This window comes from Cynara cardunculus, assembly GCF_001531365.2.
Source record: "Cynara cardunculus var. scolymus isolate 2C chromosome LG 17, CcrdV1, whole genome shotgun sequence".
In the NCBI taxonomy this organism is placed as follows: domain Eukaryota; kingdom Viridiplantae; phylum Streptophyta; class Magnoliopsida; order Asterales; family Asteraceae; genus Cynara; species Cynara cardunculus.
Genome location: NC_037544.1, coordinates 2,737,532 through 2,762,952, shown reverse-complemented (window position 1 = coordinate 2,762,952; position 25,421 = coordinate 2,737,532). Strand labels below are relative to the sequence as shown.

The following is a 25,421-nucleotide window of genomic DNA, read 5'->3' as shown; positions in this document are numbered from 1 at the left end:
AATTTCAAATAGTTAATTTGATACTAATATCGATATATTTTTGTCAAATTTTTATGATATCTTCAAACATATATTTTATTCAAAAATAAAAACATTATCTCTTTCTCAAAATCACATAAAACCATATTATAACATCGACTCAGATAAAGAATAAAATGAAATATTAAAATCACGATGTATCTCGCTGCATTGCGCGAGTACGCTTCTAGTATATATTAAAAAAATTAATCTGAAAATAAAACACATCGGTATCTAAAATAATATTTATAAACCACAAGGGTGAAGTCTGATTGGTTTGAGCTTGACTCTAAAGATCAAAAGTACCTAGAGGTCTTATGTTCAAATAAAAAAAAAGCATAAAAATCCCCTTGTAGCCACGGAGGTTCAAATACGATGACTCTGAACTATCTACAAAACAAATGGTCGTCCTCGAATTAGTCGACTCAAATAGCAGTTTGGATATTCAGGTTAATAAAAAAAATTATAGAAACAAATGAAAATAAAATTATGGATTTGATTCCATGGGAACATTATTTAATGATTAAAGATTGGGAGAAAAGATGGATAAAAGGAGATTCCATACATCATCGTCACCGTGGCTACGATTCATCTCTCTTCATACTCAATAAACCCTAATCTTCAATCCAACAATCCCGATGCAGTTTGATTGATTGATTGATGCGTCTCACGATTCCTATCAGATGGATCAGCCTGATGTTGTGCGATATCCCCTGATTCATCTCCATGATTACGAACCCAAAATCTTCCCTCCCAAGGTAATCCAAACTCTTAATCTCTCTATTGCTTTCATTTTTCCTCCTACTTTTTTTGCAATTATCTTGAATTCTATGACTGTTTGCTGTTATTTCTAAGTTAAATTCATTGATCTTCTTATCAAACGATGGTAGATTAGCTTTGATGTTTACTATCTGGTGGTTGTTGGTTGCGTGTATTTTTTGAGAGTGAATTCTGGGTAACTTAAGCCTCAAGTGTTATATTTCAGGATTGTAACAGTTTAAAATGCACAAAATCAAACTTAGAAACTTCACCACATCAAGTACTTTAATGGATCCTAATCTGTAATTTTCTTGTAGCTTTTTGGGGGAAAACATAATGGAACCAGGGGTCTTGATCAATTCTGCTTGCTGAGAGTTGGGTTTTTTTGAGTATCTGCAATTTTCTTGTTATATTTATGATTGTTTGATATCAATTGTTGCAAAGTTCAACTAAAAGGGTGGTGTCTGATTGGTTTGAGCCTGACTCCAAAGGTTAAAAGTACCAGTAGGTCAATTCTAAGAAGGAATAAAAATCTCCTTGTAGTCACGGAGGTTCAAATGCGGTGACTTTAGGTTATCTGCAAAGCAGGTGGTCGCTATGTGATTAGTCGGCTCGCATAGCGGGTTGGATATCCAGGTTAATAAAAGAAAATTGTTCAAAGTTCTTATATTTCTGGAGAATTTTGTGTTTATTTGTTATATTGGTTTGTGTGTATTATCTGCTGATAGGAGTTCTTGGAGACCCAAGATTAGGGTAGCAGATTAGGGGTGGGGATCTATCTTATACTTGTATGTTATCACTTAAACATAACTAGCTTTTCAAATTGCATCTTATATGTGTTTTTCTCCTTCGTACACTTTGTACAAGCCGAAGGTCTTCACGGAAACAACCGCTCTACTCTTCAGGTAGAGGTCAGGTCTGTGTACATACCCTCTAGACCCTACCTCTGGTGGGATGTACTGTGCTCATTTGGTTTGGTTTGGTTTTATTATTTGCTAATACCGAGACTAAGAGCTTGTAAATGGTTAGGGTTCTGAAGGGGTGAACGAATATAGCAATGGAGGGGGAAGTTGTGATCCTAGAACAGAAGAAATGCCAGTACTTGAAGCCAAAAAAACAAAGACAATAGTCGGTAGCAGGGTGGGCAGTGATACTCATGAAGATTCGAATGATGACCACGAGAAAAAAGAAAGCGAGAATTTCTATTATGATCCACCGATTACCGAAGACACTGGGGTTTGGATTCCTGTTTCGGTTCCACCAATGTCAGAAAGCCAACGTGAAGAATGGAACAGAGGAATCCGTATGAACACAAACTACATACGTGATGTTGACATGGACTGGGATCAGTTTGTTGCTGAAGACAAGGAGTTGACGATGTGGGATGTGGTTCTCGATATGTTACTTGCAGCTGGAGGGCGGGTGAGATCCATAACTTCTGGTGATTCTTACGCGTATCAAATTTCATGGTTATCCGACCAGCTTCTCGAGCATACTTGGAAAGAGGTGTCCCATAATCTCACGGAGGTTAACGCTGGCGGCATAAGGGAACTCCTAGAGGCCGATCCACCAAAATGGTTGGCTGATAGTGCCGCAGCTTACTGTATGCTGTGTAATGTGCGGTTTCATCCTATAATGTGCTCTAGACATCACTGCCGATTTTGTGGAGGGATCTTCTGCAACGAGTGTTCTAAAGGAAGGAGTTTACTGCCCATAAAATTCCGTCATGAAAACCCTCAAAGAGTGTGTGATGTATGTTGTGTTCGGCTCGAGTCCATTCAACCGTACCTAATGGAGCAAGTGAGTCGTGCAGTACAAGTACCGACGCAGGACGTGACAGACCTTAGTACATTGAGATCATGGCTCAACTTCCCGTGGGGACAGACCATGGAATACGAGATTTATAAGGCTGCAAACACCATCCACGGTTACTTTAAGGTAAACTTTTTTCCTTTTATTCCTAAATTCGAGAACAAGGTGAAAAACAAAATCAAAGAACGTTAGTTGACATGTATGATTTTGTCAGGTTGGTTCTTTGAGCCCCGAAAAGGCGATACCAAATTCTATTTTAAAAAAAGCAAAAGGACTTGCGATTCTTACCGTTGCAAAGGTCGGGATGATGGTGACCTACAACGTGGGTACGGGTCTAGTTGTTGCTCGTAGAGAAGACGGATCTTGGTCTCCACCATCTGCCATTTCTTCATTCGGTATGGGTTGGGGAGCTCAGGTGAACCACCATTTCTCAATCTTATCATTGTAGACCACCATCATATCCTATAGAACTATAACTTTAGCCCTTTTGGCCATATTCGACTTGTGGTAGGTTGGAGGGGAGGTTATGGATTTCATAATCGTGTTGAGAAATAGCGATGCCGTGAAGACGTTTGGTGGAAACGCACATTTATCGGTTGGAGCAGGGGCGAGTGCCGCTGCTGGCATCGTTGGAAGGGCTGCTGAAGCCGATTTCCGGGCTGGTGATGGTGGATATGCTGCTTGCTATACATATAGTTGTAGTAAAGGTAGCTTCAAACATACTCTCCAATTCGAGTTATCATCTCAAATGATCACCTCATGGAAAAAAAACATTTACGTTATAGCCACCTTACAATTTTTCTCACAAAATAGCCAACAAACCGCAAGTTAACAAATGCAAGCCTCTTTTCCTTGCTTTTTTTAGGAAAATCTGATGCATCCAATGAAAAAGTGGGCCCACCACAAAAACCATTAAAAAACCGCAAGTTGTGGTATTGTAGTCCCTTGCGTCTATGTACAAAAAAAGCCAAAGTCGCAGGTTGCGAGACTGTAAAAAGAAGTGTCCTTTTTTGTTGACCATGGGTGCCCAGGCCAACTTGCAGGCCTGGAGAACAACCAAGAAAATCCTTAGTGGTCTTGCAAGACTCAGATCGTTGACCTCTGAGGAGGATTTCCAAAGTCCCATGCATTATTGCAGTTTTATTGGCTATTTTGTGAAAAAAAAGTTGAATCTTTTTCTGATGTGGTTATTTATGATTTATAACTCCTTCGATTATGTCGTATAGACAATGGAAATGTGTGTTACGGACTCGGTTGGTTATTTGCAGGTGCGTTTGTTGGTTGTTCGGTTGAAGGAAGCATTGTGACGACACGAACGCAAGAAAATTGCAGGTTTTATGGTAATCCGTCGATAAAAACTTCAGATATTCTTCTTGGTTCATTGCCTAGACCTCCTGCTGCTGCTATTCTTTATGATGCACTCTCAAAATTGTACATGAAAGTTGGGAGGAGGTAGTAAATAAAGCTTTGTTTGTACAGATTCTTTTGCATACATATGTGTTTGAAACCTATTGATTTGTGCATAAAAAACAGAACTGCAAAATTATTGATTTATAAGATGATGATGATGATTGTGTATGCACATTTGGACCAAAAATGTAGTTTTACCGACCCGTGACATTTCTAGTTCATCTTTCTCGATATTATTTGATGAATTTGTGTGGTTCTAAGAGTGAGAACTTTCTTTTGATTATCAGTTTCATAAATTACTTTATTGTATTAATAGAGTTAAATGTTTCTTTTGTATTTAAATATGTTAATCAGTTGGTAACAGATCAGTTTTATAAAGTTTAGATGTATTAATAAGTTGTATATATGCATCAATAACAAGTGGTAGATGGAGGTTCAAACGAGAACACCTCCATTTTACCAAAATGCGATAACATCCTTATTACATGTGATAGTATACATGAGAGGATCTGGTGGTGCAAACGATGTGTGTAGCGACCTAGATCACGTTAAAAGTCGTCTACATCTCTAATTTAATATCACATTTGATGGATTATATTATCACATCAAAAACACTCTTATCACATGTAATAATATACGTGAGGGGGCCTAATGAGTACGGACGACTTGACCCGTAACCGAGATTGCACCAAGGGTCGTCCTTTATATGTGATTGACAATAATAAAAATGTATTCTTGTGTTTTCGTAAAATGAACATGTTCTCGTTAAAACCTCCCTACAAATTGTAAATATTATATAATATAGTATATTCTTGATTGAAATTTTAAAAACTGGGTTAAATAATTAGAAATGGACATCAGTTTAAAAAAAATATAATTTATGTAATTAAAAAATAATTTAGATTGAAAAAAAAAGATAAATATGCTCATTTATAAAACTTAATCGGTATATATAGAATTAGTAATATGAGTTTTCACTCATATTATGTGGTCGATAAGAGATGTAAGATGGTGACTCTTGTCTTTGTCAATAAGCGTTTGTTAAATTACCTCTTATTTTCTTGAAAATTAAGTGGTTGTTTACTAGATAAACGCTCCACCTTCGCTTATCTTATTAGGAAAGATTCTCGATTGTCTGATAAAATAAAAGACCCGACAAACACTTACTCAGTTAACGTATGGTAAACGACTCTAATAGTTTTTATTAATATAATATAAATATCAAACATTGTTTTAGGGTTTCTTTTGAATGTGTTTAGGTGAATGAGGCTGATTAGAGACCACAAAAGACAGCACCAAAATCTGCAATTATGAGAAAACTTATGGTGCTGTGGTCCCACTTATCCCTTTTTGTTTCTCTTTCTGGTAAAGCCAATATTACCACAACCCAATTCTAATGATTTTGCACAACAACAAACAAAAAGCCAAAAACCAAATTATGCATTCATTGCCAAATAAAGACTATGAATTACAATCAAATTCACACATAACATACCTTATGCACCCATGCCCATGCAATATGGATATGTATATGTTGGAAGCTCTCTTTTTTATCTGCAACATGGTAATATATAAGTAACGTGTAAAACAATGCTTACCAATTAACCAAATTGTACCAACAGTATCGGGTATATCCCAACCAAATGTAAGTAGTGTAGGTGAGTTTTATTGTATATTGATGTTATATACTTTAAAAAATAGTAAAGAGATCATTTTAAAGCACACACCTGGTCTTTGAACTCCCGAGTGTAAGCTCTAGTTCATCCGACCCGCACTCCTCATGAATCCTCTCTCCTTGCCATGGCTTCACTCTTCCGAATGCAAATTCATCTGAAACAACTTCACTCATTGGAATATCGGCGTTGTTATCAAACCCTTGAGGAATCGCAGGAGAGCAAGTACCGCTTTGCCCAGGAGTCCACATCCGTGATCCACCATGACCCACACCCGCTTCCCTGAACCCAAACGGGTTCGCTGCCACAAGGCTAAATGTTGGAGACGTGGGTCCACTTTGTGGGACCTGAATGCCAGAGAACCATTCGTAGTTAGGAAGGGTTTGGCGGGCAGGGCTAGGTGGAGTTGAGGAAGGGAGATATGAGAAGTGAGGCGCGCCCCAAGCAGAGTCAGTTTTGATTCGAGGAGGGGATTGAGCAGATGGGGAGCTTGTAGGTGGGGTCACTGGTGCACTTATGGAGCCATTGTGAATGTAAACATGGGGAAGCTTGGAAGAGTTGGAAGAGGATGAAGATGAGAGATTCTTGAGCCATGGAATGAGAGAATCAGGATGCGGGTTCACTGCAAAAGGAGATGAGGTTGGGCTCGCGATTGAGGAGGAAGGTGGGCTTTGGTTATATGAAGTATACGGGCTCGGTTGGTAAGACGAGCCTGGGCTCGCTGAAGCAGACCCACCAATCTGTGCCCGGTCTAGAGGCTTACATCCCTGTAGACATTAAGAGCTTGTTTGTTAGCAGCTAAATGAGCTTAATGAGATTTACAGCTTATTTGGTCAGCTATATATATGACTCTTTGGTGCTAGCTTAATGATATAGAAAGTGACTTTTCAATAAGCTTTTAAAGGGAGCGTTATGCGGAAAGCCAAGTATTTTCCAAACCCCTCCGATTATAAAAAAACATGTTAATACCATCTATGAAAAAAACCCTACCAAACAAAAACTTTCTCAATCTATACAGACAAATTAATGCACTCAGACATCTTTATCCGGACTTGTTGGAAAACCAACCAAACATCCCCGAACAAGAGTTCATATGCAGACTAGAACACTTGATTACGAGATATACATGATTATTGGATTCACATTGAATTTAAGTGACCAATCCATTCATAGCTTCCATATACTGTAAGGATGCGTTTGGTATGTAGGACATGTTGGACGTTGCACACTTTTCTCACGTTTTGGGGCAACATTAGACTATGACAAGACTTGGGAGGGATAAAATTACATTTTTCCGGTCCCATCAAAATAGGTGGGAACAAAATTAGGCAAATGAAGACAAAATTGATAATTACTAAACTACCCATGCCAAATTAAACCTTCCATAGTTCTTTTCCCCCCGTCTATTTGACTCTCAACCATCCCGATTAGTCTTGCTACCAAACACACCCGTAGGATAATAGTTAAACACACACACACATACATATATATAGGGAAGTTTGAGGAAAAATCCCCAAAAAAGATGAAACTTGAAAAACATCTTGGTAGTCATTTATCTTAGACGGTATGTATGCATGTATACAAGTAAGTGAAGTTGTTTATTGGTTTTATCCACTATGCATGTTATGCACATATATCCCGGCCAAATTGCTTATAAATTATATGTGGATATTTTCATTTTGCACATGTTATGCATGTGGAAATTTTCATTTTGCATATAAATGGTTACCAGAGTGTCCCTCGGTTTTTCGTTTTTTGCGGTTTTCTCTTGAAATTGAAACTATATATTTAGATATATAATAGGCCGCAGGAATTGAAGGATTAAACACATAATATGTACATGGTGCTATTGAATTTTTAGCAGCAAGCATTCATAAGGAAGGCAGGTTCCGATTATATGCAAAATGAAAATACTTGTTGCACAAGTGAATGCCACAACTACCCCTTGACCAGTCTCTTTTCGGTGGTACCTGGGAAGAAATTCTGAGATACCTACAAGGGCATTACCGTCTTTCCAGTACTAATTGTGGGAATCTTTTAGATCTATGCGTCCAATTGAAAGAAAACAACGAATACGAACAAAAGTTATTCAAAGTACTGGCCGGATCTAATGTACTCCGGAGTGAAATTAGTGATAAAGCTACACATATGAGCTAATCAGACCCTAAAATCTTACTGCTAAGATGCGCCATGATTCGTATAACACAAACATGAGGAAGACGGAGGCGATGCGCCACAATGCGCCGTTAATTCATCGGCCGATCGAGAGCGCTCACTGTCTCGCCGGAGACTTCACACTTTAACTTCGTAACATATGGCGGAAATGAGGCAGGACACTTCTATCCTTTCACCTAAACACGAAATATGACGTGCTAAAATGCGCTACCATCGCCGTCAAGCATTACTAAACTACCGGCGATTTGAACCGATGATACATCAAAAAACACGATAACAGTTCCGGTATATGTTTATACTCGTATATTTGGGAACAAAGTCAACAGTACCAATGAAAAGAGGCTTTGAAATCATATGAATTTAATAATATTCTAAAAAACCAGAGTAAATCAGATTTGATTATAGAGTATACCTTACGATAGGTGGTGCCGTCGGTCTCGACGGTCCATCCAGCCTCGTCGGCGAGGGCTTTGAGGACCTCGTTGTTATCACAGTGCTTAGGGAGCTTGTAATTCCCATACATCCTCAGGCCGGCGAATATCTTCGCCGAGATCGCTCTCCTCCTCCTTTCTCTCCTCTTGTTGTTCTCCCTCTCCTTCCACGTCGGCATCCTCGTCCCCGACATCTCTCTCCTCTAAATCCACAAAACAGCGGTGATGAATGTGTGTACACAACACATAAAAATCACTGCAGGAAATTCGTTTTCTTATCGGAAAATTTTCTCTAGTTTGCAACGATTAGAGAGAAATGTGTACTAAGAAATTTACAATCTCCCATTGTAAATGCGCCTCCAAATTCAAAAAAGAAGAAGACCAATTGAATGAATTGGAGTTGCGATTAGGTAACCGGATGAAACATAAGCAAAGTTTGAGCAGCAGATACTGAGAATAGCATTTATGAAGAATTTCGCCGGAGAACCGGCTGATCGGCGGCGAAGAGAGATCGGTGATTTGAGAGGGAAAGGACTTATAAATTTATGAGAACCGAAGTGTGTGGGGTCGACATGAGCGGGTGGGCCAAAGGAACACTGACGACTTGTTCTTGTCAAATGCTGCTTATTAGTTACGAATTTGCCACTGGCTTCTCGTTAAAGAGTAAAAGTGAATGACACTATTACCCCTGCGATGAAAATATATTATCTTAGGTGCCGTTTACCAAATGCTTATTCGGGTAAGTGTTTACTAAGTAACATTACCTCACCTGGTGAATATGGCAAAGACCAAGAATTTTACCCGGTAAGAACGAGACAAAAACTAAGAGTCTTACCCGATAAGTGAGGGCGACGGACTCTTACCACGGTAAGCGCTTACCGGGTAAATGGTTGTATACGATGTCGTTTTAGTAGACTAAAATCTTACCCGCCAAGTAAATAATAGTGTTAAATTTTACCGGTAAACACTTACCGGGTAAGTGTTTGGTAAACGACCCCTTAGGGTTGTTTATTTACCTCTTAATAGTTTTATTAAGAGATAACATTTGAATCGTTAACATGTGAATTTTGTTTGGCCAAAAAAAATTATGCTTCTTAATAGTTCTAAAACTCTCTAAATAATTTTGTATCCTAGAACTTCCTTACGAAATTGTTCTCGTTGAAAAAAAATGATATTTATCTTTTAAAAAAAGTATTCTACTGTTTTTGACCATTTAAAACGACAATATTCTAAAAGATGTTCTTATAGGGTGTGTTTGGTGTCTAAACAGGACATGACATAATAAAATAATTGTTCAACGTTTGGTAAGATAAAACTGGACATAACATAATAAGTAAAATGACAAATTTACTCTTAATGAGTTGTTTATTTTAATTAATTTATGTAATCATTAAATTATAATAGAATAATTATATTTTATAACAACATATATTATTAGAAAGTTTTTGTCAAAACAATTAAAATGACACAAAATAAAAAATTTATCAAGTTTCTAATTTCTATTTTTATCTCTTTTCTACATTATTTTTTATTATTAGTATATAATAAATTAAGAAAAATATATAAACCGTATAAAAATAATATTTTGAGTATAATAAAATGAAAGTTTAAAAAACATAAAATACAATAAATAAAATAGTAAAAATGAGACTTATTTGATGTTTTAGAAGAGAAATAACTTTTATTTTGAGCTTATATTAGTAAAATATAAGTCTGTTCCATCATGTTCAATGTGGCCGGGGTGGAATAGGTTTGTTCGGCTATGTTCCTGTCGGTTCTACATAAAAATCATGCCAAACATATGACATAGATCCTTGTTCTATTCTAGCTTGTCCAGTCCAATGTACCAAACACACCCAAAACACGACCTGGTTCTTAGAAATAAAAAAATGCCTGGAAATTATTAAAGTAGAAGAAACCAGGAAGGGCAGTTTGGGAAGGTGAAAATTCAGTACTTGTTACCAGAAGGGCATTTCAGGAATAAAAAGCGAGGGTAAAGACTAAACACCGTAACATGTGGGAAAAGTGGTAAGTAGGCGCGTGGACATGATGACCATATCTGACGTATGATTAACACGTGTCAGACAGAGAATCGACATGAATGTTTGCACGAGTCGAAAAGTTCGGTGCACGTGTAAAAAACCGTTCAGAAGGGGGCGAGTGAGATTTGAGAAGTGGGGGTGGGGATTTTGGCGTGGGATGTGGTACCCACACTTGATTACGTGGACTCCATTACCCATCTGCTTTCACGTGACCCAAGTCCAACTATGGTCAATCACATAATATACATGCTTCCTACCCTATGGAATCTATTTTTATTTAAACCATAAAACATTTAAAATAAGACGTTTATCATGTATTTAATTATATTTATCTATAATTAGTTACATAAATTCAAACATAAAACTTTAATAAATTATATTTACACAAAATTTACTTGTAATCTTGAATTTCAAGTAATATACATTAATAAACAGTACTTCGTGCATAAAAAAAATGGTTTTTAAAAGTTTTTATCAAATGCTTTATAACATAATATAGATTCTTGTATCTGAAGGTTTCTTCATAGATGAAGCGAGTTTTTTACTGATTAGGAGAGTATGTTTGGAATTTTTTTTGCTACCCCTAGAAACAAAATGAACAAGTCACTTTCTATATCAGTCATTTCCAAACATTCATGTATCGTTGTCCAAACAAGCAGTGAGTCACATTAAGCTTCTTAAGTTGCTAACAAACAGGCCCTAAAAGACAAATTAGTTAATTTTCTGGTATTTTCCCCTTGTTGTTTAATGTATACGCAAGTACCTGACCCTCAAGATTCAATTTTACTTAACCGAACGACTTCTTTTAGCAACCGGTTGACGGCATTCTTTACGTCATCGGGAACTTCTAACTGAGTCGGTATGGCCTCGAGACCATACAACGTTACGACCCTCATTACAGCGATCAAATCCATATTCTTCGCCCCTTTTTTCCAAACACTCTGGTTCACGAACTTGCACGACTCTTTCAACACACACTTGTTGCATACCTGAAAGTATGTAGAAAAAGAATCAAAACTTCCATTTCGATTTCCTTTCGATATATTCGTCTATTAGCATGCGAATGAAAAAAAAACAATCACTAACGGTTTCTTCTTGAATCCCGTAAAAAAGGCGCATTGATTTGGCTGAGAAAATGTTCTTCCGGCCAAGGGAAGGGCATCCGAATTGCGCCACCGTTTTCAAATCCTTATCGGGCAACCACCTTAAATTATCAAAATTCAGGTAACAGAATCAGAAAGCTTATAAGGCGCAGCACGTAGCATCACATCTTAATTTTGTCATATAACTCGGATTCAGAAAGTGAAGAAGCTAAATGACCAAAACGAGCATGACTCGACTCTTAGGGGTGCGTTTGGTAACCGACAGGACCGGACATGATTGAACGGGTGAGAATGATGTAGGTGGGTGAAAGAATTCCGAAAGGTTTTAGGGTTTAATTCGACATGGGTAGTTTGGTAATTTACCAATCTTGTCTCTCTTGCCCTGATTCTAATTCCGCCTATTCTGGGAGGATAAAAAACATGCATTTTGTCTCGGTTCATTCCCTGTCCCATTTAATGCCGTACCAAATGCAAGACAACAATTTTTTGTATTGTTTTGTCACAATGTCACGTCTTGTCCCAGGTACTAAACGCACCTTTACTTTTTACAGCACACACCCTTACTTCTCACAGTAAAAGAAGCACGTTACTTTTCAAGACAAGACGCGTAATCATTTACAAACCCAATAAATTGTACAGTTTTCATGTATTGTTTCATGAATGAAACAACAGTGTGAAGATGCAGTACTTATACGGTGTTGTTTCATATGTGAAACGTGTTGTTTTATGAGTGGAAAATAGTACTGAACGCTTCATACATAAAACATTCAGGCCTCGAGGCGTAAGCAAGGTTTTAAAAGGCAAAATCTTCTATCCTGCTACCAAGGCTTTAAAAGGCAAAATCATGTGGCGTTTCCCCTCAACGAGGAGATGCGTAAGCCTCGATGCAGTCCGAGGAGTAAGCTCCAAGGCGAAGATATATATATATATATACACACCAAAAGACGAAGGATCGTGTGAGAAGAAGATTTAAGATAAGAAGCATAAGAAGGGATCTCTACGGTTCAGTTTTCGGTACTCGTTTTCAATCCCAAAAAGTTTCGTACCAACCGATCCGCTACCAATCTCATCCCTAGGTTATTCGACTTTGACTTCTAGTTTTTTGAAATAATAAAAGACACCCGAAAAAGAAAGTACTACTCCTGCGATAAAACTTACGGAAAAGAGCTAAAAGAACATTACCAAAACATATCATCTGAGGTGTACACCTCGACAGCGCCTCACGCCTCATCGAACCAAGGCGTAAGCCTCGTGCAGGATCCGAGAGGCACCGCCTTAGGTGCGGTTTTTGAAAAATGTTCACTGACTAAGGGACTAGATACTTCCCCTTTAGCAATTACTTCGGGGCCGTTTACCAAACACTTACTCGGTAAGCGCTTACCGGTAAATTTAACACTATTATTTACTTACCATATAAGACTTTAGTCCACCAAAACAGTATCGTATGCAACAATTTACAAGGTAAACGCGTACCATGGCAAGAGTCATCACCCTCACTTACCGGGTAAGATTTTTGATCCTTATCATATTCATCTGGTATCGTGTGGTAAACGGCCCCTTCATCAACTACATTGTATCGAAAGAAACAGAAATGAACTTGGTACTTACTTGTGGATTTCCCGATGATCTCTAGCAAAATTTTCAGCTGCAAACTTCAAGTAATCCCTGCCAAAACTGTTCTCAAAACAAGAAACATCAAACTTATTGTTTTGGAGGAAATTTGCAGTTTTCAAATACCCTTTTGAATGCAAATAAGCTGCAAATTCAGCCATATCAGATGATAGCTGTTTGAAATCCATCGATTCCTCTAATTTCTTAGATTCTTTTATCAATTTCCCTCTTTGATCGTTACTCAAAAAGAAACTCGATAACGTCTTCAAACCCTTCTGTGATTCTCGACCATCGTTTTCAATCTCATTAATATCGATTTCTTCCCCAATTTTCGATAACCCAATTGCTTCTGTGAAAAGGGTTTCTAATGGCTTTTTCGAAAACGAATTTGATGAGGTCGTTGTTTCTTTCGATGGGTCTTTCTTAGATCTTCTCAATTCCTCCTCCAATTTTTGCAAGCTTTTCTTGAGTTCTTTCTTTTCATCGTGGCCATCTTCGGTGTCGGGTTTGGATAACCCGATTGCTTCTGTGAAAAAGGCTTCTAATGGCTTCTTTGAGTTGTGGTTTGGGTTTTGGGTAGCGAATTCGTGTCGGAATTGAGAGGAAAGAGAGATGTTTCTGCTGAAAATTGAAGTGGGTATGGTGGAAGAAATCAAATGGGGTTCAGTGTGGTGTTGTTTAGGGTTTAGGGGAAGATGACTCAGGGAGGTGTGTGAGAGATTGGAGAGAGTGCGAATTTGATGAGAACGGAGGGTTTTGGAGAGAATCATTTTTGGGTTTTCGTTGGATTAATTTGATGGCGCCATGTTTAGGGTTTAAGGGAAGGGAAAAATTGCAGACATACCGATGGGGTGTTTTTTTTATATCAATTTATACCGTGACAAACTGGAGTTTTATAAAAAGTATTTAGATTAACTTACGATAATATCATTTGGGAGAAACTGATAAAATACATGAAATTTTTTTCCATCCAAACATTAAAAACTTTTTATTATCCGTACCACACCGAAACAAGTTAGAAAGAAGTAACTTGTTAAAAACTCATTGTCATTTGTGTCAAACCGGAATAAGCATTTCTTTCTTTTTTTTCCGATCAAAACACTAAAAACTTCTAATTATTGGTACCACAATGAAAAAAAGTTAATAAACACTTTAAATAAGCAACGTAAACAGCTATGTGAAGGGGAATCTAAATCAAAAATAGGGTATTTATATAAACCCAAAAATCAGTCTTTCATATCCGAAATCCAATTGGGTTTTTGATTTGTCCACCTGAAGCGGTCCACCCCGCTCGATGCATACCCCTAAGCCATGCTATAATTTACCCGCTCGATGTAATCCAATTGGGTTTTTGATTTGCCTTCCTCTTGTTATTTTACTCTCACGCATCTATTAAAGTCAACCCGTTTGGTTGGTTACAAGAACGGTTCCGATAAATGTTTTTTCGTAAAACCAAAAGATTTTAGGTGAAAATCGATATAATCAATGTGAGACCCTGATGATAAAGAATCTTGGACGTGCTTTATGATTGTTTATATTTTTAGAAGTAATTAAATTTTATATAATTAATAACTCGTTACTGTTTTTGACTAAAAAAAACATTAGAAGTCTCCTTATCTAATTATGGACTGAGGCATTGAGCTTCCTTGTTGAGTTCCAACCGTCTATCAAATATATGTTACGGGGTCTATTTTATAGTCGTTTTCCAAATAAATAAATAAATAAATAAATATATATATATATATATATATATATATATATATATATATATATATATATATGATATGTCATATAATACCTACTAAATCTCAGTCTTCAAATATTAGGTGGTGAAATGTTTAATTATTAAAGAGTCATAATATTGGATATTGATAAANATATATATATATATATATATATATATATATATATATATATATATATATATGATATGTCATATAATACCTGTCGAATCTCGATATTGAAATAATACGTGGTAAAATATTTGGTTGTTGAAAATTCATAATCTGATACCGTTAAGAAATTCTTTTAGAGGAAATGCACGTGCTCCTTATTTTTATGAAACTATTATTTCTTAGATATGTACTTTGTTATATTTTTGCGTTTTATTTTATCTGGAAAATAAAATTTATATTTTGAATAACTTACATATCTTTTTTTAATGTAACAAGTTTTTTAAGCCCGTTATTTTGTAGGTAAGTCCAACCTGTTTACAGGCTAGATACAGACAACTTATTAAACTCGTAAAAAAATTGGTTTTATTTATTGAATACGACAGACAAAAAAAAAACAGGTTAGATCCCATCTGAGTGTGATCCAAACCTACAAATAATCTTTTTCATATCAATATCAACATCAACATCAACATCAAAAATACTCTTAGGAACCGTTTACCAAACGCTTACCCGTGTAAGTGCTTACTAAGTCACATTACCTTGCCTATAGAGGTAGGGCAGGTAGGGTTCACAAATGTGGACCACGGGGCCATGAGGTCCCCGCCATTAAACCTTTTTTTTTAAGTCACATTACCTTACCAGATGAATATGGCAGCCAAAAATAGTACCCGATAAGAGCAAGACAAAGACCGAGAGTCTTATCGTTGTAAGCGAGAACGATAACTCTTACCACAGTTAGCACTTAACAGGTAAATTGTTGTATCCAATGCCATTTTGGTGGACTAAAATCTTACCAGGTAAGAAAGTGACAATGTTGAATTTTACTGGTAAGCGTTTACCTGGTAAGTGGTTTGGTAAACGACCCCTTACATTTTTATATGAATTTTGACTATCTTTTATAGATTTTTTTACCAAGATTATTTTTATAGAATTATTCTATACAAATTGTTAATTTGACTACATGAATTTATTTTAATTCTATATGCACACATTTCTACTCACGATCAATCCCTTCATGTTCTCATGAACAAATAGACATATTTTCAGCCACCATTTTAGGCCCTTAGAAACCATTTATATGTATATATATATATATATATATATATATACACACACACTTCCTACTTTCAACCTAAATGAATTAGCAAAATGGCCACAATTACCCTCCTCCACCCCTATTTGCTTATGATTCTCTTCTCAACCGCGGTTGCAACCATCACGACACCACCACAAACCCGTCAAGCGACCACCATCAAGCAGTTCTTGGACTCTCATAATGTAGTGAGAGCCAAACACAACCTCCCTCTTCTCGTGTGGAACACCAGATTGGCTAACTTTGCAAAATGGCATGCCAACACGAGAAGGGGAGACTGTGCACTGGACCATTCTGTGGGTGATTTAGGTGAGAATATATTTTGGGGTCAAGGGCGGCAATGGAAGGTGGCGGAGGCGGTTGGTTCATGGGCCTTTCAAGAAAAGTACTATGATTCCACACATAATGCGTGCTTGCCGAACACAGATTGCTTGCATTACACACAGATGGTTTGGAAGAGTACCAAATATGTCGGGTGTGCCAAAACAAAGTGCAACAGTGGGGATACTTATGTAGTTTGCGAGTATTATCCTCATGGTAATGTTATTGGGCAGAGACCATATTGACTGATAGGTTGTATATCAGTTGCATATGGGTAAAACTGTAAATAAACCGAGTTTGTATTGGTAATTTGTGTTATTTAAATTATGATCAAGGTCGATTTTCGAATCTAGATGTTGTCAAAGCCTTTATAATCATAGAGATTCATCTTCAATGACTTTTTAGACCATTTGTGGACACTCAGGAGACTAATCGATGCATATAAACTGACCAGAAAATCCATAATTATACAAAAAAAATTAGTGATCGAAAACGAGTGGACATAAACGAACAAAAAATTATTTGGAATAACTAATTTTTTAACACCCAATTTTTAAATATCAACAATAAAAGAATATCAAATTGTTTTATTAATTTATTTATCGTCTTTAATGCATTATTGGTTCTTTATTTATTATATTTATTTTGATAAAAAATAATAGATGAACGTGGCATTCTTGAATTATTGAATATTTTTTTTTTATTAATTCAATTATTATTTTAGATATAACAATTAACAATACATTTTAGTCGATTAGAATGATACTCATACAATGCATTGAAATACATTTTGATTTTAATGTTTTGTGTTTTTTTTTGTCTCAGTTGATGTTATAATACGGTTTTATATGGTTTTGAGAAGACGATAATGTTTTTGTTTTTGAATAAGATATAAATATGAAGATATCATAAATAATAGGAAAAAAATATTGATATTAGTATCAAACTAACTATTTATTTATTTTAATTAATTTTTTTATTTTTGGTTTAATAATATATTTTTTATAAAGATGATAATTAAGTATTTTGTTAGAACTCAATCATTATTCTAATTATATTTTAGATTTTTTATATTTAAAATGAGATATTTATTCTCTAGATTATATTTATCTGCAGTTAATTACACGAATTCAAACATGAAGTTTTAATAAGTTATACTTATTTACAGTAAACATTATTTCATACATAAAAAATGGTTTTTAAGAGTTTTTTTTTCAAATGATTTATGATATGGTATAGATAATATAGATAAGGTTTTTAATTTTTATTTTTATTTTTAAAGTTTAATAATTTCTATACGAAATTAATTATTGTTGTTAATTATTTAGAATAAAAACAACGTGACTAATAAAAAAACAAAATAAATATTTGTAGGTGTTCATTTTCGATTATAGATGGGATAAGGACGACAATACGACGACACGTGGCAAATCCTTATTGGCTGCGATGGTTCGTTTTGATGTCCCATTTTGTTAAAAACCGTACGGTTTATAATCACGATCACGGCATTGCCACCGGCCATCGTCGCGATCAATTAATCCATGTCAAAACACCACCAAGGGTGGCCTCCGACCTCCGTCCACCTTCTTCTCCGATGACACCGCCACAACAACCACCGCTACCGCCACCGTCCACTGTTACTCAACATAGCTCCACCTCGGATTCCGCCTCCACTTCCTCTGCGACCCCTTCAGATATGTGGAACTATTTATGGATCCCTTTTTTAGTCTCTCTATGTAAAGAAGTTAGTTCCGGTAAAACTTCTTCCGAGCCAACGATCCTCTTGCCGTCTGATTCCGATTCCAGACTGTCGTCTACGTTTCCTACGCCGGAATCCAAGCTGAATTTCCGTCCGATCATTGGAATTCTCAGCCATCCAGGAGATGGTGCCTCCGGTCGACTTAATAATGCCACCAATGCTTCATATATTGCCGCCTCTTATGTGAAGTTCGTTGAATCGGCGGGTGCTAGGGTTATTCCACTCATATATAACGAACCTCCTGAGATTCTCCAAAGCGTAATTTCTTACTTCATAGTTCCTTTCGTAAATGTAGCTATCTTTCTTTCAAAATTTTCAATTATTTATTCAAATTTTCCCTCAAGACATGAGGTGAATTTATTTGAATCATATTTATTCATAATTTCCCTCAAAAGATGAACTGAATTTATTTGAATCATCAATTCGGAGGAAGTGGAATTTGGGAATTTAGGTTTCAGCTGATTCTGCATTTGCATTACAGAAACTGAATCTGGTGAATGGAGTTCTTTTTACTGGTGGATGGGCTAAGAATGGCCTGTACTTCGAGGTGGTTGAAGGGATTTTTAAGGTAATTGCAGCTCTGAAAACTGTTCTGTTTGCTGCATAAAGTTACATTCAGATGCATCCATTAAGTCCTCTATGGATAAACTGTCTTTATGGATTAACCTGTCTGTGTGGATAGAGAAGGTTTTGCTTAGGCTTACATAAAAACCATTTTTTATATCATTACGCCTCTACCAAACAGTTATGTGTAGCTGACTGTATCAGCTGTAAGTAGTATTAAGCTCATTAAGCTACTAACAAGCAGAACCTTAATTTGGCAAAAAAGTGTAACTTCCTATATATATATATATATACATATTTTGGGTAACCATGGTTATTCGGGCCCGCTTACGCCCACCAGACCTCATCCCTGCGTGACCATGAATGATCCGGAGTCATCGAAGGTGAACCTCCAGTAAGGGTTTTGGTAGTGCTTGGATTCAAACCAGGGAAGATGAGATTTCCACTGCATCTATTTGAGCCTTAACCGGTTCCTCACAACCCAAGTGGGTGGGTAACTTCTTATTTGAAGCTACCATAGATTGATGTCTTTAAGTTATGGACTGAACAGTAGCTATAATATACAGAAGTACATGTTTTAGGACATTGTGAAGTATAGGTATCAATCTGTTTTGGTGATCAAAATCCATGTTAAAAAATGTAAAATCTGTTATCATGGCGTCACGTCAATAACCCAACATCACAACTCAAGTTTTGGGAATACTAAAATCTCATGGCACATCGATATTTGTGGTTATTCCTGGTAATAATATAAAAGATTTCTTTTGCAAAGGAGGGTCGGCCAGGGTCAGCCAGAAGGAGCCAACCCTATAAGTTGCCACAAATTATGTCGGCCATATGTCTTGATAGCCATACAGCACTCACCATTCTAGGCGAGCGTGGCATATTTAGCCAACAGACCCTTTTATCTTTCGAAGGCATCCACTCCTCCTTTCATGTACCCACTTTTCTCTTCCAATATATCATCTGCTCACTGATGTGGGATAACCAAAACCATAACGACTCAAGATTTGAGAATACTAAAATCTCATGGTGCCACATGATTGTTTGTGGTTGTTTCTTTTATAATATAAAAGATAAAAAAGATGTTATAATAGTACAGTTGCTTCGGAACTCCTACAGTTCATAACTTTTCTGATTATCGTTTTTTGTTACTCAGCAAGTTCTGAAGAAGAATGATGCAGGAGACCATTTTCCCTTGCTAGCGATTTGCTTAGGTTTCGAACTCTTAACCATGATCGTTAGCAAAGTAAGCCATGTTCGGTTATTTATTGCTGGTTTTTTGTGCAAGTGCTTTTTTCACTGGTACTCCAATTCTTATGGCACCTGTATACACCTCTTTTTGGAATCATTAGCCATAACATTAACATATGTTGCTTTCCTACGTTTAATCTGGTTTTTCTTGTTTTGGGTGTAATTATTATCTTGTACTTCCGTGTTACCAGAATAATAAAATCCTTGAAGAATTTAGCGCATCAGATCAAGCATCTACAATTCAATTCATGAAAAACATTGATATTGAAGGAACAGTTTTTCAAAGGTACTACATAGTTGCTTTTCAAGTTGTAGTTCTGTTACTTTAAGGCGTGGAAGTATTCAGTTTCGTGTGTCTAAAGCACTGGGATTCATCTTTTTGAGTAGATGACTTGAAAAGATATGACTAACCCATCAAAAGACGAAATATTTGGCCAAACATAAACTTACATTCTAGTGGGAATCATTCGGTAAAAATGATGAAATTTGAATTAATCCATGTGTGTTGATGGTCATGACGAGGAAATTGTCCCGTTCTGGACTCCCCAGTTCATTTTATAACTGCTTTTTTACTCAATTTTGACCATAATAGCCAAGACCTTGCAAGTAGTTAGCAACTTGCAAAATCTACTTTTTATGAATTTAATATTCACAAAGTAACATTTTTGCAAGGTGCTAAAGTGTTACTTGTGAAAGTAGCACTTCTGCAAGTTGGGTAAGTAACCCTTTAGCAAGTTGCGTAAGTGGCATCTTTTTCCAAGTAACACTTTAGCAACCTGTAAAATTGATACTTTATGAATTTTATATTCATAAAAAGTGGATTTTGCGAGTTTCCACAATTCTACTTGCAAAATTGAATTGGTAGGAGGTAAAAAATGGCTATTTTGGACAATTTCTCGTCCTGTTAGTGACGATAATATGCTTTGATGATTTCATTCTTAAATGCGAATGTGATTGACGAAAGTTGAACTTCTGCATACAGTTTTATATTAGATTCATGGGGATAGGAGATGTTCATAGTTCCGTTGAGTACGCAACTTATTTTGATCCTATCTCGAGTGCAGTTATTTGTGTGTGTGGCTGTAAATCAATTAGAAGTTATTATTTTGTGCAGATTTCCTGCTGAATTGCTTGCAAAGTTAAGTACAGATCGTCTTGTGATGCAGAATCATAAAGTGAGTCAAAAATATCGGATGTTGTATGATTATTTGTACAAATCTTGATATACTTTTTAAGAGTATATCCGAATATAGAACGTGAATGAATTTGTTTTTCCTCGGTGTAACAGTATGGTATATCACCAGAAACATTTCAAGAAAACAAGAACCTGTCCGATTTCTTCAAGATCTTAACAACTAGCACCGATGAAGATAACAAGGTGCACGTCTTAACAATTGTTGTTGCACTTATTTTCTTTCGAATACCTATCAAATTGTTATGGAACCTGTTGTTGGAGTCTTACATCGGCTAGACTTGGACCATTTCTCGAGATAATCTGACAGGGTTCCACATATTCTGACATAGCCATCTAACATGCACTTCGTTTACGATACCAAGATCAAGATCTAAACTATTAAAACTCATTCATCAGGTTTATGTGTCAACAGCTCAATCACAAAGATATCCGGTGATTGCTGTCCAGTGGCACCCAGAGGTACTTCACTTCTCTAATGTTTTGCTCTATAGCAACCACTAGATTTAGGGAAATTGACTGAAATAGCCAATCCTATCAACCAAATTCACTTTTTAGAGCATCTTCTTAAAATATTCGGTCTTTACGCAGATGCTTTACGCATTTTGAATCCTTATGCAAAAATTTGTATCCTTGAGCAAAAATTTGAATCTTACGCAAAAAAAAATCTTTTTTCCTTTTTTTTTTAATCTGAAAATCGAGTTGACTAAAGTGGGAATTCAATTGAAAAATTGGTTAAAAAGTGAAGTTGGTTGGAGAGATCGGCTATTGGGGTATGCTGTATGCACCCTTATAGATGTCATAACCAAGTCAATTCATGCATTGAAAATGTAAAAAGTGAGTGTTGCTGGTGATGTGTGAGGAGGAAATTAATTGGTAAGGTTGCATTTAGCCTACCCATTTCTTTTCGTAGAAAGATACGCAGAGCCTGATGGTGAGTCTGGACATGACAGTACAAAAACTTGTTGTCTGACGTTGACGCGACATTAGATTATAACAAGGCAGGATTTGAGTGGTATTTTTGTCCCACTAAAATGGGTGTAACAAAAATCATGAAGATAAGATAAGATTGGTAAATTACTAAACTACTCATGTCAAATTAAAACCCTAAGACCTTCCACAATTGTTTCACCCGGGCAACCTCACTCTCGTCCATCCAGTCACGTTTGTGTACCAAACGCATCCTAATGTCTAAACGTCTTGCTCCCAATAGACCTATTATGATAAAATAATCGCTAAGTTCCATGACGTATGATGCAGAAAAATGCTTTCGAGTGGGGCTTGTCGAAAATTCCACATTCAGATGAAGCAGTTCAAGTGACTCAACATGTTGCCAACTTTTTTGTAAGGTACGTGTTTGGATCTAGCATTTACCATCGGTTCTTTAAGCACGAAACTACGAAACAACGTTTCCATATTGCTAAAAATCCTCGATTTCATCGACTTTACTTATCTGCAGCGAGGCTAGAAAATCTTTGAACAGACCACCGGTCCGAAAAGTGCTGGATAATCTTATTTACAATTACAGTCCCACTTTTTGTGGCAAGGCTGGGTAATTCTCAAAAACCTTCTAACTTTGTTACATGAGATTCACTGGGCTCGTTTGATTCTGCTTCTTTTTAGTCAGACATCTTATTTTATGGGTCTTTTTTATATCGTGTGAAAAATGAATCTTTAGATTGCTAACTCGTTTTCTAATTATTGATTTCGCAGCAAGGGATATGACGAGGTTTACATCTTCACTGAAAACCTTGCACGGATTTAGTTTGTAAATGTTGTATCAGTTGTGCAAACAGCAAACCATTTGTAGAAACTAAGCGAATGCTTAGAAACCGTATTGAATGATAACCATCAAATTTCGGTGGTTAACTGTAAAATATCTGAACCAAGAGGTAGCCGAGAGTGATTAACGGGGACAAATTAAAACTTACGTGCCTCCAGGCTTCGGTATAGTTGGCAATATGAATGAGTCAGTCGGTTCAAGTCAAACGAGTAAAATTTTAAGAGGGGTTGGGTTGGATTTGCTGACCGACACATTTTTATCCATCTTTTCCTAGTAATAGAGATACATGTCCAAATCGGTCCCGATACTAAGCTGGTCCTGGGCTGGGTCCATACGGGCCATCTCTAATCTTTAGTTGAATCTTGTAAAAACCAAAATAACATATAAACTAAAACAAACTCATTGGAATGGAGAATGATTTCTAAGCTGATTCTTAGGAGGCGTTTGGTTCGCAGAATGATTTATTAATGAATGAAATATGTCAAAAAATTGGAATCCGGAAGGAATTGAAATGAAATGTTATCAGGTTTGACCAAATGTTTGTTGGCAGGAATGTATTGTAATCTGTCTAATAAATTGGAATCTGTCTGTTTGGTTTGCAATAGAATTGGAATGGAATGATGAAAAAAGGACAAAAATACCCTTTCTTTCATTTTTTTAAAATTACATTACATATGGAGAACAAACTTTTTTTTACCCTCTCTTCTCCATTCTGCACCTCACCAGCTTCCTCATCTGCATCCTTCTTCTTTTTCTCTTCCTTACCAACATCTTCATCTGTAACAACCTTCTCCTTTTTTCTTTTACTTTTTATCTTTCTTTCCCTCATCCATCTATAGCTTTGCACGACAAACCGTTCACAAATCTGCCTTCTAAATCCGTAGGGATGAACTCTCACATAGGTTTAAACGTACATGCACAGGGACAAATCCCTGAACCACTGGTGCTTCCGTTGAATCTATTCAAACATCATAGGGACGAAATTTCACATGGGTTTAAACCGGGGGAGGGGGATGATGATGGCGATAAGGAGGTTTTATTTCTGGTTTAGGACAAGGATTTCCTTTTGTTTTTTATTTCTGGTATCACCGAATGGGGAGGATGATGATGGCCGGCAAAGAGGTTTCCAATCAAGAATTGTGCTGAATTGGATCGAAAAAGGAGAAAGAAGATGAGAGTATTTTTGTCATTTACACAATTTTGGATGAAATGAATTTCAATTCCATCAGTTTTAGGAAGGAATGATGAAATCCTCAGATGAGGGAATCTTTGGAACTCAATTCCATTCCATGGGTAACCAAACATTGGAATAAAATTTGGTCAACAGAATTGACCATTCCAATTCCATCAGATTCTGACGAACCAAACACCCCCTAAGTAGTGTCCAGTAAAATGCATGTTTGTCCCAAGAAAAAAAAAACATTTCCGAAAAAACCCGACTTGAATGAAATGTTGATGAACCATTAAATTGATAACATTTTTAGCATCGATTAAATGGGTCAATTGTGATCGAGTTGTTCCAAATTTTCATTGTACTTCATGTCCAACAATTACAAAAAAATACGTCATTCATTTATTAAGGAGAGAGAAATAAAAGATAAAAATTAATTTATTTAATACTAAAAAATTACCCATTCAATATTTTAGAACTGAATTTATTTCTTTTGCCCATTTAATAATAAAAATAAATCCATTTTTATTAACCCTCTTTAAACCATTATTATTTCTATCGGTGATCAAAAACCCTACTAATTCGATCAACCTTGTCAATTTAATTCAATGTATAATAACTTAGGAGCCGTTTACCTAAACACTTACCCGGTAAAATTCAACACTATCATTTACTTTCCGAGTAAGATTTGAGTACACCAAAACAACATTATATGTAATAATTGACCCGGTAAGCGCTAACTGTGGTAAGAGTCGTCGCCATCACTTTTTTTTTTGAAGTATATAATATTTATATACGGCAAAAACAACAAATAAACTCACACACCCTCCTCACCTATGGTGAGGTTTGAACCCCTGACCTCCTAGAAGGTCAAGGGCTACGATACCGCTAGGCCAGAGGCCCTTTGGTTCGTCGCCATCACTTATCGGTTAAGACTCTTGGTCCTTGCCTTCGTTCTTACCGAGTAAGATTCTTGGTACTTGCCATATTCACCCGGTAAGATAATGTGACTTGGTAAGCGCTTACTAATGTAAACATTTGGTAAACGACCCCTTAATTTGAAGCAACCCGATGTCTAAAGTTTAGTTAATTAATAGTTATATTAATTCAAGTTAGATATATAAAAAGGCTTTTACTAGTTCAATGTTGTTTGAAATGGTCTCAAGAGTCTCATTGAAACGTTAAAAAGTTTTATCATCCGTCTATTACCATATTATTCATGATTTATTAAACATATATATTAAGACCGAAATTTAAACTCATGATTTCTTTATCATAATAAATATTCGAAATTTAAACCAACAAAATCGAAACTTCCGAGAACTATTACAACGACAGAGTTTTCTTTTATAATG

General features: G+C 36.3%; 5 protein-coding genes and 1 non-coding gene across 10 annotated transcripts; 3 read left to right on the top strand and 3 right to left on the bottom strand.

Moving 5' to 3' along the window:
• The first annotated feature begins 610 nt into the window (after nucleotides 1-610).
• Nucleotides 611-4,171, top strand: LOC112500077. 4 transcript variants are annotated; one of them, XM_025103348.1, is made up of 5 exons: nucleotides 611-776; nucleotides 1,807-2,715; nucleotides 2,828-3,004; nucleotides 3,101-3,296; nucleotides 3,858-4,171. In XM_025103348.1, the coding sequence occupies exons 1-5, from the start codon at nucleotides 702-704 to the stop codon at nucleotides 4,043-4,045; spliced, it is 1,545 nt and encodes a 514-aa protein (XP_024959116.1). In that variant the 5' UTR covers nucleotides 611-701; the 3' UTR covers nucleotides 4,046-4,171. The 4 variants fall into 4 exon arrangements, with proteins under 4 accessions (XP_024959116.1, XP_024959115.1, XP_024959119.1 ...); XM_025103347.1 differs by having other exon boundaries at nucleotides 2,804-3,004; XM_025103350.1 differs by lacking the exon at nucleotides 611-776 and adding an exon at nucleotides 1,656-1,682 and having other exon boundaries at nucleotides 2,804-3,004.
• Nucleotides 4,172-5,380: 1,209 nt separating this feature from the next.
• LOC112501064 (BES1/BZR1 homolog protein 4-like) lies at nucleotides 5,381-8,472 on the bottom strand. The gene is made up of 3 exons (XM_025104712.1): nucleotides 8,260-8,472; nucleotides 5,727-6,439; nucleotides 5,381-5,553 (listed from the first exon to the last, which is right to left on the bottom strand). The coding sequence occupies exons 1-3, from the start codon at nucleotides 8,470-8,472 to the stop codon at nucleotides 5,550-5,552; spliced, it is 930 nt and encodes a 309-aa protein (XP_024960480.1). The 3' UTR covers nucleotides 5,381-5,549.
• A 2,461-nt stretch (nucleotides 8,473-10,933) lies between these two features.
• On the bottom strand, nucleotides 10,934-13,817 carry LOC112500954. Of its 2 annotated transcripts, XM_025104579.1 has the most exons (4): nucleotides 13,161-13,817; nucleotides 13,032-13,088; nucleotides 11,407-11,524; nucleotides 10,934-11,309 (listed from the first exon to the last, which is right to left on the bottom strand). In XM_025104579.1, the coding sequence occupies exons 1-4, from the start codon at nucleotides 13,802-13,804 to the stop codon at nucleotides 11,091-11,093; spliced, it is 1,038 nt and encodes a 345-aa protein (XP_024960347.1). In that variant the 5' UTR covers nucleotides 13,805-13,817; the 3' UTR covers nucleotides 10,934-11,090. The 2 variants fall into 2 exon arrangements, with proteins under 2 accessions (XP_024960347.1, XP_024960346.1); XM_025104578.1 differs by having other exon boundaries at nucleotides 13,032-13,817.
• Nucleotides 13,818-16,078: 2,261 nt separating this feature from the next.
• LOC112500457 (pathogenesis-related protein PR-1-like) lies at nucleotides 16,079-16,588 on the top strand. The gene has a single exon (XM_025103951.1). It carries the CDS (start codon nucleotides 16,079-16,081, stop codon nucleotides 16,586-16,588), a length of 510 nt encoding a protein of 169 aa, XP_024959719.1.
• A 1,267-nt stretch (nucleotides 16,589-17,855) lies between these two features.
• Nucleotides 17,856-23,040, top strand: LOC112500606 (gamma-glutamyl hydrolase 2-like). Its single transcript, XM_025104118.1, has 10 exons — nucleotides 17,856-18,360; nucleotides 18,584-18,670; nucleotides 19,826-19,915; nucleotides 20,112-20,206; nucleotides 21,035-21,095; nucleotides 21,209-21,298; nucleotides 21,512-21,574; nucleotides 22,373-22,461; nucleotides 22,572-22,664; nucleotides 22,826-23,040. The coding sequence occupies exons 1-10, from the start codon at nucleotides 17,938-17,940 to the stop codon at nucleotides 22,875-22,877; spliced, it is 1,143 nt and encodes a 380-aa protein (XP_024959886.1). The 5' UTR covers nucleotides 17,856-17,937; the 3' UTR covers nucleotides 22,878-23,040.
• On the bottom strand, nucleotides 19,447-19,573 carry LOC112501379. Its single transcript, XR_003067507.1, has one exon. It is a non-coding gene; the product is annotated as a U11 spliceosomal RNA (small nuclear RNA).
• Nucleotides 23,041-25,421: the final 2,381 nt, after the last annotated feature.

Coding starts and splice junctions, on each gene's coding strand:
- LOC112500077 (XM_025103347.1), top strand. CDS start 702: ATGGATCAGCCTGATGTTGTGCGATATCCCCTGATTCATCTCCATGAT. Junction 3,005..3,100: donor GTATGGGTTGGGGAGCTCAG/GTGAACCACCAT, acceptor GACTTGTGGTAG/GTTGGAGGGGAGGTTATGGA. Junction 3,297..3,857: donor TACATATAGTTGTAGTAAAG/GTAGCTTCAAAC, acceptor GGTTATTTGCAG/GTGCGTTTGTTGGTTGTTCG.
- LOC112501064 (XM_025104712.1), bottom strand. CDS start 8,472: ATGTCGGGGACGAGGATGCCGACGTGGAAGGAGAGGGAGAACAACAAG. Junction 6,440..8,259: donor ACGGCACCACCTATCGTAAG/GTATACTCTATA, acceptor TAATGTCTACAG/GGATGTAAGCCTCTAGACCG.
- LOC112500954 (XM_025104578.1), bottom strand. CDS start 13,804: ATGATTCTCTCCAAAACCCTCCGTTCTCATCAAATTCGCACTCTCTCC. Junction 11,525..13,031: donor GATCATCGGGAAATCCACAA/GTAAGTACCAAG, acceptor TGATAATTTAAG/GTGGTTGCCCGATAAGGATT. Junction 11,310..11,406: donor ACGGGATTCAAGAAGAAACC/GTTAGTGATTGT, acceptor ACATACTTTCAG/GTATGCAACAAGTGTGTGTT.
- LOC112500457 (XM_025103951.1), top strand. CDS start 16,079: ATGGCCACAATTACCCTCCTCCACCCCTATTTGCTTATGATTCTCTTC.
- LOC112500606 (XM_025104118.1), top strand. CDS start 17,938: ATGACACCGCCACAACAACCACCGCTACCGCCACCGTCCACTGTTACT. Junction 19,916..20,111: donor TAACCATGATCGTTAGCAAA/GTAAGCCATGTT, acceptor CCGTGTTACCAG/AATAATAAAATCCTTGAAGA. Junction 21,299..21,511: donor GCACCGATGAAGATAACAAG/GTGCACGTCTTA, acceptor CTCATTCATCAG/GTTTATGTGTCAACAGCTCA.